The following is a 15,902-nucleotide window of genomic DNA, read 5'->3' on the forward strand; positions in this document are numbered from 1 at the left end:
TTCGTCAAGGAGGTCATCCATTACCAGACGAAGACACTGGGAATCCCTCGCGACCAGGTAAAGGCTCTCCTTCTGCTCGACAATGCACCTGCCCACCCGTGCGACAAGGGCTTGGTTGCTGAGAATGGCCGTATTAGGTGCATGTTTCTGCCACCTAATACGACTGCTCTCATTCAACCCATGGACCAAGGAGTGATCGTGGCAACAAAGCGCCTGTATCATCGGAAGTTCCTGGACGAGGTGATGGCTGTTCTCGAGGACGAGGACGAGCGCAGAGAAGGACATGACACGTGAGGCAAGCTGACTTTGGAAAACCTTCGCCGCTACAACATCAAGTCTGCGCTGTACAACTGGGCTAGTGCATGGAAGGAAGTCCCTGTGAAAACTCTTGAAAATGGTTGGTCTCGTCTGCTTCTCGGAACGGATGTGGAGTACGATTTTCTAGGGTTTGACGTGGATGACTTCCATGCATGGCTACGTACGCACGGCGACAATGTTGATGTGAACGATGTTCGTGAGTGGTTGGACGACGACGAGGGCGATCCTGGGTATCAGACGTTGTCTGATATCGAGATCGCGTCTTCGGTTGCTGGTGTCAGTCCCGAACTTGAAGGTTCCGACGACGAAGGCGACGATGATGCGGACTCCTCTCAGCAGGACACTACTCCAGCCATCCCCAAGCTGAGCGCACTCCGGGAACATCTAGAGTTCGTCCTAGACTACCTGGAACACCCGGACTGCAACAGGGAGATGGGGCCCTTGGGACTCGTGGAGGAAGTGCGTGCTTTCAGGCAGCGCATCATCAATCGCCAGAATCGTCAGTCCTTGCGTCAGTCAACGACTGACAGTTTTTTCAGGCCCGTGAACCCTGCTGTGCCAAGCCCTGGCTCCACTCCGTTGCCTTCCCAAGACAGGCCCTCATGCTCCAAGCCACAGCCCAGCACACCAGCCACGGTGGAGTCACCGCTCGACGTGAGTTTGCGGCTTTCCTCAGAGTCCTCTGCAGTGGGTACGCCATTACCACGACCCAGCGATGCACCCCTTGGTCGCCTGCCAGTGATACTCTCAGACTCTGACAGTGAATAAACAGCAAGAACTTCTCCACTAGACCACATGGGAATTTTGAGTGTTGTGCAGTGAAAAAAATGGTGTTGTGTTAAGGTTTTCGAGTTGAGAGAAAAGACTCAGTGGAAACTAAATTTAATGTAAATAAATTTCTTTGTTTTGGCTTTGGAAATTTTGAAAAGATTGGGAAAAGTTAATGTGCAACACTAAATTGAAATGGAACATTATTTGGACTAAAGTGAACACTGCGAAGAGAACGGACTTCTGTGTGTTATTGACTAAGTTCAGTGCAAGACTTCAGGAAGAGCGTACTGCAAGTGCTTCAGGAAATCGTTCTTACTGTCAGAGTCCGAGAGGAGGCGGTTATTCATCGAGGTGGCCAGGGACTTGCTGTAAGTAGCCAGAATGTTTCATACTGTACTTTTTCCATACTATACTTACCAGAATGTTTCATACTGTACTTTTTTCCATACTATACTTACCTCATGCATGTGTAGTAGGAATGTGTTTTTCTAAGTTAGGCTAGGTTAGGGTCCATAAGTACCAGAATGTTTATTAATGTATGAACATACTTCTAAACCCTCATTTTATGTTTCTTTTGCATTTATTTCAGTCATTTATGTGCCTTATTGATGTGATTAGGGTGTTAAATAAGTGCTATGCATGTCCAGAGGGAGTTGTTTAGGTGTTTCTCTGAGTTAGGGTCCATAAGTACAAGTCCATAAGCTGGGGCCCAAAATCCGGATAAAACCAATAACCGGACCTACCAATGGCTCTATTACGTCGGATATTGGAGTGATTACTGTATATATATATATATATATATATACAGAGATAGCCCGATTATCCGGGCTATATGGTGTTAAGGGGTGCCCGCTTAGTCCGAAAGCACGATTAATCCAGCGGAAACACAAGTACTGTACTGTACTGTTAGACTGATTTATTTACCGGTAAATGTACACTTTAAGTACCAGAAAGACCTTTCCAGTTCAATGTATATTCCTCCAGCTTGTTTCAGTATTTTTCAGACTATATTCAGTTCGGTAAATCACGTTTTCTTACTGAAAGATTTCCTCACTGTTAGTATCGTCTCGTTCTAAAGCTGTACATACGATTGTTTCCAGCACAATGAACGAAACTCATCATACCCAAATGTGGACTTCGTTTCCCAACTTCCCAACTGAAGATTAGGTTAGGTTACATTATTAGGGGCAGTTAAGCTAGGTTAGGCCAGGTTTAAACACTTAGATTAGAACAGTGTCTTCTGCCGTTACGTTAACGAATCAAAGAGTCACACCAGAGCAGCTAAAAACAGTGGGGAAAGATTTAACAAGAAATGTTTATTTACCAACCCAGAAATAATCAGAAAAATATAACAGACTATAAGGATGAACTGATTTGGTAAGGTGTTTTTACTGCTTACAGCAAAGCGTATGTTTACCCCCCTCAAATCCTCAATGTTCGTGAGTTCAGAAATTTGTGTGCTCCCGTGGCAGACCTTGAAACCATTTTTTCAAAGGTATAAAGTCAGTTTCTTTTTCTTACAGATTTGAAAAGACTCGTCTGGTACACCTGGCTTTTTCCCCTCCTCCCTAAACCCATCTTGTGATTTGCTGTGATTCGTGAAAGAAAATTAGGGGGCATGTTACATTAGAATTTAAACAAAGTTAGGGTGCATGTTACTTTAGCATTTAAACATGTCGGCGAAAACATCTGGGATGAAAGGACCGCCGAGCTGTTTGGGATGGTAGAGTACGGTCGTGTAAACTTACCAGTGACCGTTCCCTTCCCATAATTGTTTGCAGTTTTTATGGCTCTCCCTAACTTAACGTTACTGACACCGGTACAGTAAAGCATTGTTCAAGGCTAGCAGCCATAAGGGGTTAATGGAATACATTATTGTTTGTATCAATACTCTCTCTTTCACACATACATGGACGAACAAAAGAATGTGCAATAAATGTACACTTAACTGTAAGGAGCAGAAATAACTGTTTGCTCTGTCGGTCCGAAATGTGTTGGGAAGCGACATCGAACAAAGAATGTGGAACTGAATGCCACCTTACGAAAACACTTGAGATGAAAGTATTTTTTCTTATTAGTAAACATAATTGTTCCATTTCGTCCCCTATAATTGTGAAACTCGTAAATTTTCGTCCAAGCATACACCCTAATAACCTAACCAATTCAATTCATATTCTCTAGTTTGTTTTCTGTATTTTTCTAGTTTGTTTTCTTATTATCATAATGTTCCTTAAGCCTTACCTACGATTGTTTCCGGCATAATGGAAGAAACTTACTCATAATTAGGGTGCATGTTACATTAGCATTTAAACATATCGGCGAAAACATCTGAGATGAAGTGGCAGGCCGCCTGACTGTTTGAGATGATAGAGGAGGGTCGTGAAAACATACCAGTGACCTTCGTTCCCTTCCCATAATTGTTCGCAGTTTTTTATAGCTCTCCCTAACCCAACATCTCTGACACCGGTACAGTAAACCATTGTTCGAGGCTGACAGCTATGATGGGGTTAATGGAATGCATTATTGTTTGTATTAATACTCTCTTTCATACATACAGTACACTTAAGAACGAACAAAAGAGTGAACAGTAAATGTAAGAGGAAGAAATAACAATGCTCTGTTGGTCAGAAATGTGTTGAGAGGCGCGATACCTAACGAAGAATGCAAAACTGAATGCTAACTTGCGAGAACACATGAGATGAGTAATTTTTTTTTTTCTGATTAGCAGACATTCTTGTTTCATTTCGTTCCTTAAAACTGGGAAACCCATTACTTTTCGTCTAAGCATACAGCCTAAAGACTTCACCAATTCACTTCATATTCCTCCAGTTTGTTTTCTGTGTTTTTCTATTTTGAAGGTAGTAAATTACATTCTCTTGTTGAAAGATTTTCTCTTTTATCACGTTCTTTAAGCCGTACCTACGATTGCTTCAGGCATAAAGGAAGAAACTCATCGTACACAGAAGTGGATTTAGTTTCCCAATTTCTTAACTGGAGCCCAGGTTAGGTCAGGTTAGGTTAAATTAGGTTAAATTATTAAGTAGTTAAGCAAGGTTAGGCTACGTCAGGAGTATCAGTTGCCTCACCAAACTTCACCCTACCATCCTTGTGATCGAGTTGTGAGCAGGAGGTGTGTGTGGGGGCAGGGTAAGCAAGACCCCCTCTGGTTTATCCATGCCTCTCACCCTAGCAACTGGATGCTTCCTGTTTAAACCGAAGCATTCGTACGGATAATTCTATGAATTACTGTACCACTGAACCATTGTCACGGCCCGGATATACCGAAAGCTGGATAATCCGAGCCTGGATAATCGAGCTTCCACTGTATATATATATATATATATATATATATATATATATATATATATATATATACACACAGTAAAACCTCAATATAACGGACTTCAGTAGACCGGAATTTGCTTTTATCGGACTTGAGGAGCTACCGGACTAAATTCCTATATATCAGAAAAAGTCAGATAAAGCCAGAAGCAGTCCGGACTGACTGACCGCTTCGACTATGTTCACCACAATAAGGCAAATAAAAGACATGTTTATCAGTCTCCAGTATTATTATATATATAACATTTGATTAATGTAGTGAAGTTATAACACAGCACAGTACCACAATGGTAGTCAAAAAAGTTTAAAAACCGTTCATGCAATCCGGACTAATGTCTGATATATAGGAAAAAGTCTGGATTAGCAGGGGGAAGTCCGGATGTCACTTTATCAGAATTTCGCATTTTTCAGAATGGATTGGGCCCCAATTAGTCCATTACAGTGAGGTCTTACTGTATAAACAAACATACAGTAATATCCTGATATACGATACCCTTACATGCGAAAGCCCAGCTTAACGATGGGGGTAAAAATACCACCATACCCAGCCTAACAATGGGTTGATTTTTTAAAATGATTCTGATGATATTCTAGACTAAAACTGTGTGTTTTGGTTGATTTATAAACAGTTTTTAAACTTAGATTAATGTGTTTTAGCAATAGGTGGGGCAATCATTGTCATGCTGGGGTACAGTTGACTAAGGGAGATTTTTTCCAGACTTATATTTGATGCTTTTCAGATTTTATTTGTTGATTTTAGTGAGTTATTTACAGGTGTTAGGCTTAGGTTAGCTTCTTTTACAGCTGTTAGGTCATTTAGACTGGCTTTCAACTTGTTTTGGGGCTCATTTGGGTAGGTTTGGACTTGGTTAGGAGGGACACCCAAGGCTGAAAAACGTATCCCATCACTTAACATGCTAAACCTATCCTGATATATGATACCCCGCCTAACGATGGGTTTTTACCTAACCAACAGCATCGTTAAACCGGGGTATACCCGTATATGTATGTATGTATATATATACAGTATATATATATATATATATATATATATATATATATATAATGTATATATATGCCTGTATATATAAATACACATATATATACAGTGTTACTGAATATATACACTACCCTCGTGTCCAAGACGGTAATACTGTTGCCTGAGGGTCCCGTCTTCGACGAGAAATGTCTTGGACCAACAAAAGACCTTATGGAAAAAATCAATACTGTCACAAAATCTTCGAAAAGTGCCCCTAAAAACATCAAGCTAGACCTATTTTTGTCACCAAAACAAATTTCCTCACCTTGAAAGTGTGTATGTTTCTGAGCTTGTTATCTCCAGCTTAGTAGTTCAGTTATCTCCAGCTTTAGCAGTCTGAGGTAAATGGCGACGCTGCAAGGGGTTAGCAGACAGTGTCCTAGACAAGGTTACTTGAGGAAAGGCAATAATCCAGGAGCAAATGCTGAGTGCAACACGTGGTAAGTGTGTCCACAACGTTCTTGTGAGAGGGACAAAAGCAAGCCCCACAGCCTGCCTGCTCATCACGTGACCAGATGCCAATACAGTATTTTATTGGACAACATCGTAACCACGTCTCTCTCTCTCTTGTGCGGGAACTGTGTTGGACCAGGTGAGACTGTCATAGCTGTATTCTCCTCGGATTTGGGCCGTTATGAACCGTTGGTTCCGTATTGGATGTATGCAACCGTATTACAGCAAAATATTGGATTATTATTTATGGTGTCCATCTTGGACAAACCTGTCTTGGACGTGAGGGTACTGTGTGTATATATATACTGTATATATATATATATTATTTCCTCTTCCTTCTGCCTACAGGTGACTACACTGAGTGTCAAGCCAGGAAACCATTTACTATACTGGGTGGTAACCATATAACCAAACTATGGCACCTGGTGGTTTAGTGGGTAATTAAGGCGCTTCAGCCGGATTGAGCCAGTGTAGGTTTATATCCAAGGGGTGGTTGGGGTTTACTGCTCACGCAATACCAGTCAGGGACGAGAGAGGCTGGTCACTCTCACCTTAAATGTCAGGACCAACTTGCCTAGCCTCGGGCTCCTATGCTCCTCCTGGGGCAACACAGGATTGGATGATGTATATTTATATGTATGATAGAGAGAGAGAGGGGGGGGGAAGGGGAGGGAGCACTCAAAGAGAGCAACATCAACATCAAACCTATAACCCTGCCCAACATATCCACCACGTTTGGCCCAAATAAGATAAAAATATATTTGGGCTGAACTCATCCTGCACTGCTGACCTTTGACTTATTGTTCTGAAAACTGAATTACTTCTTCCTTGGCTAACTTTTAACAATTATATGAAGTCTGGTCCAAATCAAATAAACTCTCTTTAGTTAAAGCACGAAACACCTGACCTTGCCATGTGGCCTTTACCTTTATCTAACTGTTCTCAAACTGAATCTCATTATCCTTCCACATAGTCTGGTCAAAATCAGGTATAAATTCTTTTAAGTTGACCTTGCTCTTGAAGAATGACCTATGACCTTTTATATCCTCTGTCATGATGCCAAATCAGGAGTAATCTCATCCAACAGTTTGTCCACAATCTCACTAACAGACACAATGACAGACAATCAGACTAATCGAATCAAGCACATAACCCCCTTGGACGTAATAAGAGAGGGGAAATAGAAGACTGACAGAGAAGAGAAGGTATAAGGAATCAAACTAACAAAGCTAGGCTGCAAAAATAACCTTTAAGCCATGGTATCAAAAGAATTTCTCGGGAGGAGAAAAGAGAGTGTAAACTTCTCTGGCAATGTAAACAAAGTCTGGCCAGTTCTGGTAAAGAGTGACCTAAATTCCCTGGTATTCAATTTTTATTAATTTCTTTCAGTCTTTCCTTTAGCAGCAACAGAAGAAGGAAAGGAGGAGAAGTGACAGAAGACAGAGGAGAGTGGGAGAGAAGTAACAGAGGAGGCACAAAGACAGATGATGAATGAGGGGAACAAAGGGAGAGACAAGGAGGGAAAATGAAAACAAAAATGATAAGAGCATAGTCAACTGTCAATGGCGTGCTAATGTATCCTTATAGGCTATGATAGTAAGGTCGTAACTGCGAGACGGCAGATGGATATAAGGGACTAGAGTTGCAAAGTTGAGGCAACAAAAGTAACTTCTATGTCACAGTATCACAAGGGTCACTTGGGAGTGTAAACCTTTCTAGTAGTAATAGCAGCTGCCAATACTGTAAGTATTTATTGCTTTAAGCTTCTTTAATGTCATTGCCTTACTTGTTTTACCTCTGGACAGAATATAACATTATGTCTTCAGAAAGCAAATCATTAGGCTAATTAGGGTCATGCGGGGTTTTAATGGGAAAGTGGGTTATGGCTCAATATATGGTTAACACTATCTATCTATCTATCTATTGCCAGACGCCTCAATCCCGTTTGGGGTGGCCACAAACAAATAAGAGCTAATGGTTAACACATTAGCTCTTATATAAAGAGATAAAGTGGGTGAGATGCACCGTTTCATGTTAAGTGTACAGCCAAGTTAGTGCACTAGCTGTGCACGTCAGGGGCTGACTGTGGTCTGAAATTCCTAAGATGCCTCCAGTAAGAGGATGCACGGAGTGAAAAATGCAAACACATTGGCTAGCTATCAAAAAACACAAACCAATAAAAAAATAAAAATAAAATTATCGTTGCATGCACTGAAATTTTATGCAGGTTAAAATTTAATTAATTACAAGTAATCCTCATATAAGTCAGGGAGGTGTTCCAAAATACAGTACCACTACAAAACTTGTTATGTGAAACTAACATCGTAAACTAGAGGAATCTGGAAACTTAACTTTACTGGCAGCAATGTAACTCTGATAACCCAAGTTAGTGTAATTAAACTATGGCCTTCCCCCCTCCCCCCAAAAAAAGTTACACATAATGAGGACATTCTATACTGGTCAAATCACAAAGCCTCTGACAAAAAATACAAACTTGGTAATGTCTCCAATGGTGACATCATGAAGAAGGAGGTAGAATTTGAGTATGTTGGGTGAGAACCACTTTGGGTAGCGTGCTGGTGTCTGGTGTAACTGCTGATGAAGATACTGTGACAGCCTGTTCAATTGGTCCAATGGCCCATCACTTGTTGATGCTACAACCTGAAAATAATATAGATGGTTGTGTAATACCATGGGTGACAGATGGAGTATTAATATCAGCGGAAAAATTCTGATGAAGGTAAGAATAATGGTAAAAACAATCAACCTCATAATATCCCCCCCTTGAGGAGTATGAGTCTACATTTGGTTGACAAATTTTAATTAATCTGACAGTAAGTACACTCTACTCTTCATGGTGGCATTACAAGATCAAAAGACTGCCAGTCACCTTTTGGAGACAATACTATGCAACCTGGCTAAACCATCATTATGACTGGGGTGTTCTTATCACTACTGAACAGTATGTAAAGGAGAGAAGAGAGGAACAGGGAAGAAAGTGATGAGTGGAAAAGAAAGTTTGTAGAGAGCAGATAAGGATTCTGGGAGACAGTATAATGGTAAATAACATCTTTTAGCAAGACCAAAAAAGCAAGTGAGTTTTGAAGGTATTCTTGGAAGTGACACTAGAACGCTAATGATACAAAAGCAAGCATTAGCCCTTTCACTGCTGTGGACTGGTGTTTTGGGCCATTCCCACCATGCCAGCTCCATTTTTTTTTTAACCTAATCTAGTTATACATTTCATGTTTCTTTTTACCAAACAGCTTCCAGCCATTGTTAGGAAGTACAGTAGCTAGATGGTTTGGCACTTGGTTTAGCTTCCAGTACATAGAAACATCAGCTGGCCAACCCTGTACTAGGTTTCCTTTAGAGGAAACATGGCATAGTTTTTATTTACTTAATCATTTTATTACTTTAAAATCGTAGTTTCTTCTTGTGATACTGTAGAAATATGTCTACTGAACCGATCTACAGCAATCAAAACCTGACACAGTCCATTCTCATCAGCACCAACCTGGAAAGCTTTACCAATCCTGAGTGATGATTCCTGAATAAAATACCCATTTGGGGGATACATTTTCTGTATGAAAGTATCAGGGTTAGCCTACATGAAATATATTAAATAAAAGTGCAGTAAGAGATTAAACCACTGTGTTTTCATATGAAAGAACCGGGATTGCATTTATGATGTTTCTTCCTTTCGTACCCCCAAAAATTCATAGTGCAGTACATGCAATGAGGCCACAGATGCAAAAGTGGGTGCATGACTGCTTGTCTGTAAGCCTAGTAATTATTCAAAGCAATCAAATAAACTGAGTACAAAAAACTGTTTTCTTACAGTTTTTATACTGGAAGTTGCCTACACCCATATCCTTGCAAACAAGTCTCCCTCAGTTATGAACAGCAGCTCTTAACCCATTGACTGCGGCTGTATCATGTATGATATTTGAGTCCAAACGGCTCTGACTGTGGCTGTATCATATATGATTTCCTGCTTTCAAAAATTCCGCCGTCAGAAATGGCGCGAAACAAATCAGCTAGCAACACATGGCACCCTATAGAATATTGCCATACATAGATTATGCATTTTTACGAGGAGCAGAGCTCAGCTAAGTTACCTACAAAATGCCGAAAGTAATGGTACGAAATCTTCTCCATGCCGCCAATAGCAGTAGCCCATGCAAATATTGGATGAAATCTCTGGACGAGTGTAGTGATGATAGTGATACGTTGTTAGAAGATGACAGTGATGGTTCAGATGCTGATTTACACCTTATCAGATAGCAAGATTGGCACAAGATTGACACTGACGACACAGGGTAACCATAACACATCGTTCACCTGGCACAACTGCACAGGGAATATTTATTACTTCACAGACCTGTTTCAGGGGTAAGTTTTTTGTTTGCTGTATTGTGTTATATACCATTGAACTCGAGATTTTTTTCTCTATCTTTTGACAATACTGTATATATTTTTTCTAATATTTTTTTTTCTAAATACAGTATTTGAAAACTGCCGCAAACAGAATGTACATGTAAACAAACACTAATGCAGTGAATGGGTTAAATCATTAGCTCATATCTCTAATCATGAAGTGAAGGATTGGATGATGTATGGAGTGAGGGGATTTGGAAATCAGAAACAGTAAGCCACAATAAAAATGATGATTAAACAAGTTTAGCAGGAGCTGAGCGACCCAGGTCTGCCTGGCTGAGCAGACCCATCAACCACAGGCAAGCAATCACCAATGCAGGGCTATCCCGTGTAATTAACCCCTAATGCGCGGCCATGGACAGCCGACCCCCCCCCCCCGCGTGGCGGGGTTGTATCGCGGTCTGAGTACCTGTAGGAAAATATTAGCCAAAAATCAGAGATTAACCCTAGAACATTATGCTTGGTATGGCAGATAGTACTTACATTCAGCTTTCTCCAGACACAGGTGTTGAGCCTTCGTGGACTACCCAAGGACTTGTGGAGACTTGCAAAGTTGGGTAACCAAATCTTCACTTTCACACCTCCAGCAACCCGGTTTCCCCTCTACCACAGCCTCATTCTGTCACAGTAAACTTTATACTACAACGTACAGGTAGTTTGGAATCCGTATTTGTACAATAAGCACTGAAAATAAGGCTAAAATCAACGGAGCGTACGGCCGACATGCAGCGAGGAGGCGGTCTTCCCGTCACTCAACAAACATTTCCATTTTCACAGCTAAAAACATGTATACTACATTATTTTCAATCATATTACTTCCCAAAAGATCACCGCGGCGCGCTTTTTATTCTGCCTTACGCCCGTCACTTTATTCTCGTTCCTGTCAGCCGCTCGCACTGACTGGGAAGAGCTAGAACTCGCCATAATGTCACTTTGAAAGCCTGCGGTAAACTGACGCTAAACAGGGGCAAACCGTGCGAAAAAAAGCTAGTGTTACAACTGGGGAAACAAGCGTTTCCTATTAGCATAAACTGCTTGTGAGAGGAGAGCGCAGATTTACAGTTCTGAGCAGTCAGAGCGCTGCCATGTATCACAACCAGGCTGGCCGGGCCGTGGTGGTGGGGGGGGAGGGGGGGGAAACGCGATACTTGGCAACAACGGAGGTCAGTAGTACAAAGGTAAAGTATGCTAATTGTAGCTAAAGGGTGGTGGTACTGATAGACAATACCAGCTGGAACATCCTTGCCCGCGTTTATTCAAAATTAACTTGAATCGCAAACGCGACGCTCCGCCGTTATGTCCTTTTTGGCGAGCGTCGCAAACGCGACAATCCGCGTTTAAGGGGTTAAATAACGCTCCCGTGTGGTGGACAGTACCCTGCCACAGTGAGGCATGGGGAAAAGTGTGGAGATTTGGTTCCAGCATGGATGCAGCATTTGCATCTCTCCACCCAGTCAACAAAGGCACTACAGTAGGCTCAACACCACCCTGTTATGTGGTTACCACTCAGCACTGTACATGGTTTCATGAGTTACATGTAATCAGACAGGCTTGTCACTAAGTGCAGAGTCACTTAAGGAAGAAGTAGGCAGGACTACATGCCACCATGTACCACCAAGTTTAAAATATAGTATGAAGACTATTATATATATATATATATATATATATATATATATATATATATATATATATATAAATATATATATATATATATATATATATATATATATATATATATATATATATATATATATATATATATATATATATATATATATATATATATATATATATATATATATATATATATATATATATATATAAATATATATATATATATATATATATATATATATATATATATATATATATATACAGTATATATAAAAGCTATCATTTCCAACGACTCACATCAAAGCTCAGATTTTTTACTATGCCCTCTTGCATTCTCTGATTGTACTGCTGTGCACTGACACACTTCCTAGCAGTTGCCAAGTGGTGGTGAATGGAATGTAGCAAAGTAATACTCATCATCATCATCATCCGGACCTCCTTTTCCATCCTAGGGCAGGGTGAGGAGTAGCACCGTCCAGACAGCCCAAGTCTGCCCACTCCAATGGGCCATGCTTCCATTCACTCATCATCTCGGAATCATGGCTCTATCTGATATGCCGAAAACTTTCACCACATACTGTAACTTCACATAAACGTATCCGAGAGTCAATCTGAACACTGTCATATTAAAAAGAGGTGCTAAATCCTTGATCATGCATTCCTTCTAATAACAGTCATCCAGCCAGCTCGATCTCTTGTCAGTCCCCTAGCCTCACCAACTTCCATACCTCCCTTCCTCACACACTCATCCACCATATCCCTCCACCATCTCCTTGGCCTACCTCATCTCCTCCCTCCTTCGAGTTCGCTCAGATATACCTTTTTCATCACTCTATTGTTACTTATTCTCTCCACATGACCAATCTCAATACACTCTCTTCGATTCTGGTGTCCACAGACTTCCTCACTCTGCATCTTCTACAAATCACATTATTTCATATCCCATCCACTCTCTGTACTCCACATTCTCTCTCTCTCTCTGTACTCATTAATTAATCCTTAAACAGCAGCATCAGACAGCTCTCATTTCCCGCCAGCATTTTTACAAAGAAAATGTTAAGTCTCAACTTATAATTAATACCTACCATCCTGCATAGGGAGCTTTATAAAATACATGTGGAAAGTGTTATAAACTATGGCAGTGAGACTTGGTCAATGACAAGGAGAATGCTGAGACAGATAAGTTGGGCAATACTAAATGACAGACCTAATAATAGTGTGCTACAAGAGATTTGGCATAAGAGATATGGAAGAAGTGATGCCAACTGGTGTTAAAATGGTTTTGATATGGTGAGAGGAAGAGGGATGGTGACTGGTACAGGAGGGTCATAATTATGAATGTGGGAGGATGAATGTGAGAGAAGGATTCAGACAGGGAGGAGGTAGATCAAGGAAGATTCTGGATGAGGTTCTGCTAGCAGGCCCTTTGGAATAAGTGTCTGATAAGGGAAATGGCTCAAGACTGTAAGATATGGAGAGCTGCCATCAAATGAAGAGACCTACAAATGCTAACATGGTTCATGGTTTCTTAATGTAATATAACATATTTAGTCCAATAAGGAATGGGTTATCTAAAAAACTAAGATGTGCATAATGAAGTCCAATCTTTCCTCTGCACATAGCAAGAATGAAACTGTTGCTAGCTTGCTTGGTGGTGCTGATGGCATAGTTAGTCACCAAGCTTGTAGCCACATTTCACCCTCATGGTACAGGTAGTACCTCCCACAGCTGATGACAGCTATTCACCTCATCTGTAGTATCAGTAACAATAACCTCTCAGTTCCATCACCACCAAATATCATCCTACATTTGTCCCTCAGTCATCCTACATTTTTTTCCCATACGAGGTCTGTTTAGAAAGTATCCGACCATAGGCTCTGAAAAAAAAAAGCTACCCTGTTGAGCTAGGACACTAATCCCCCTCAAAATAGGCCCCTTCTGACTTGACATACATAGCCCAGCATTCTTCCCACTGCCTGAAACATTTTTCAAAAAAAGTTTTCAGTATCTCCTGCAGGTGCTTCATTGCATTTGTCATGATCTCTTTTCTCAGATGAACGTTGCTCAAGACATGCTGGAGTACGCAAATTGTGATTCAGACTTTCTGAAGCTTGTTATCACTGAAGATGAGAATTGGGTGTATGGGTAAGACCCATAAACCAAAGCACAGTTGTCCCAGTGGAAGCATGACAGCTCCACAGCAAGGTGAAATGCACTCACATGTTGAGCTTTTTTTTTTTTTTTTTAACTACTGTGTTGTGCATTACGAATCCACATCGGAAGGTCAGCCTGTCAACAAACATTACCACCTCAACATTATCCGTCGTCTTCGTGACACAGTTCGGAGGAAGAGACCACACTTTTGGAGAGCGGCAAGTTGGAAGCTACACCACAACAATGCCCCTACCCATTCTTCTCAATTGATTCTGGAATTTTGGGCCAAGCACAACATCCTGCAGGTCCGGTAGGCTCCCTACTCACCAGACATGACTCCGTACGATTTTTGGTTATTCCCCAAAATCAAAACGCCGCTGAAGGGTTCCCAATTTGAGACGAGATCATGACAAATGCGATGAACAACTTTGAAAAACATTTCAGGCAGTGGAAAAAACGCTGGGCTACGTGTGTCAAGTCAGAAGGGGCCTACTTTGAGGGGGATTAGTGCCCTAGCTCAACAAGTAAGTTATTTATTTTTTTAGAGCCTAAGGTTGGATACTTTCTGAACAGACCTCGTGCATACAGTACATAGGTTGGAAGAATTCCCAGAAACAGGAAAAAAACTGGTGAAGTATCAAACTGAACATTTAATGAAATACGCCAAACGTTAATTTGCTTATACAGTAATTGAAACCTTCAAACTTCTTGGCAAAATGATCCTCAAAAAACTGCACTTCATAATGGCTGTGAGACAAAGCCACTCTGTTGATTACCTGGTTATTTATGAGGTGCAACCCCTGTTATATACATCTCCATACATACTTCATCCAGCCTTCACTAATTACAGCCCATTCCCCTAATATGTGAGAATTTGGGTGGTAGAATACCTCGCTCTCTAGAAATTTCACACTTTACAAATAAAATACTTTATGGGGAAAATTCTAATTGGTGAGATGGCCATCTTAAAAAACGCCCCTTATTCCGTAATCTCTCATTTGCCTATGTATTACTGGACATTAAACACATGTACACAGTAAGTATAACCCACACAATAACTCTTACTTTAAAATCTATGCAGGAAGGGCTTAGTTGACTTGAAGAGATGGGGTTCCGAGGCAGGGTGAGGCAGTTACGGTGCCCTGGCCCCAGCACCCTAAACACTGCCCGACTCCATCACACCACCACCACCGTCACCAAAACACTCCACATCAGTCATGAAACCCTCAAAGTCCAAGGCAGACTCAATAGATGCAACATTGTCATCATCCTCAGCTGATGTTGAGGGCAATGGATCTTCTTCTAGTTGTGGTGGAGTAAAGAAGGTGGTGATCAGTATGACGGCTTCCATTCACTTCCTCGGCATGCCTCTTGAGCTCTTACTTCACAGTTTTCCTTCACTGTCACTTCATCTTTAAACCTGCCAAAGGCTGCCAGGATTTTACTTATGTTCCGGATTGGCAGATCATCGCTGTCCATGGCCACGGTCATGGAGTTGGACAGTGAAGATCTACCAATCCAAAACGTAAGGAAAATCCTAGCAGCCTTTGACGAGTTTAAAGATCAAGCGACAGTGAAGGAAAACTGTAAAGCGAGGGTTCAAGAGGTTCTGGATGCCAAAGAAAACAGCATCCGTTACTACTGAGACAGGCATGCCAAGGAAGTGAACTGAAGCCATCAGACTCTGATCACCACCTTCTTCTCCACCATAACAGAAGATCCAGTGCCCTCAACATCAGCTAAGGATGACGACAATGGTGAATCTATCGAA

The 15,902-nt window shown here is 41.2% G+C and overlaps 1 protein-coding gene across 2 annotated transcripts in view; it reads right to left on the reverse strand.

The window, feature by feature from the left end:
• The window catches only part of l(3)76BDm (trafficking protein particle complex subunit 8 homolog l(3)76BDm), a 196,524-nt gene that overhangs the window by 155,098 nt on the left and 25,524 nt on the right, over positions 1-15,902 (reverse strand). For both annotated transcript variants that reach the window (XM_080281518.1, XM_080281519.1), the window contains exon 4: positions 8,418-8,584. In XM_080281518.1, the coding sequence (XP_080137644.1) occupies positions 8,418-8,584 (167 nt within the window). The remainder of the gene's footprint in view (positions 1-8,417; positions 8,585-15,902) is intronic.

This window comes from Coenobita brevimanus, chromosome 89 (genome assembly GCF_032717465.1).
Source record: "Coenobita brevimanus isolate Jiangsu-jjx chromosome 89, ASM3271746v2, whole genome shotgun sequence".
NCBI lineage: Eukaryota > Metazoa > Arthropoda > Malacostraca > Decapoda > Coenobitidae > Coenobita > Coenobita brevimanus.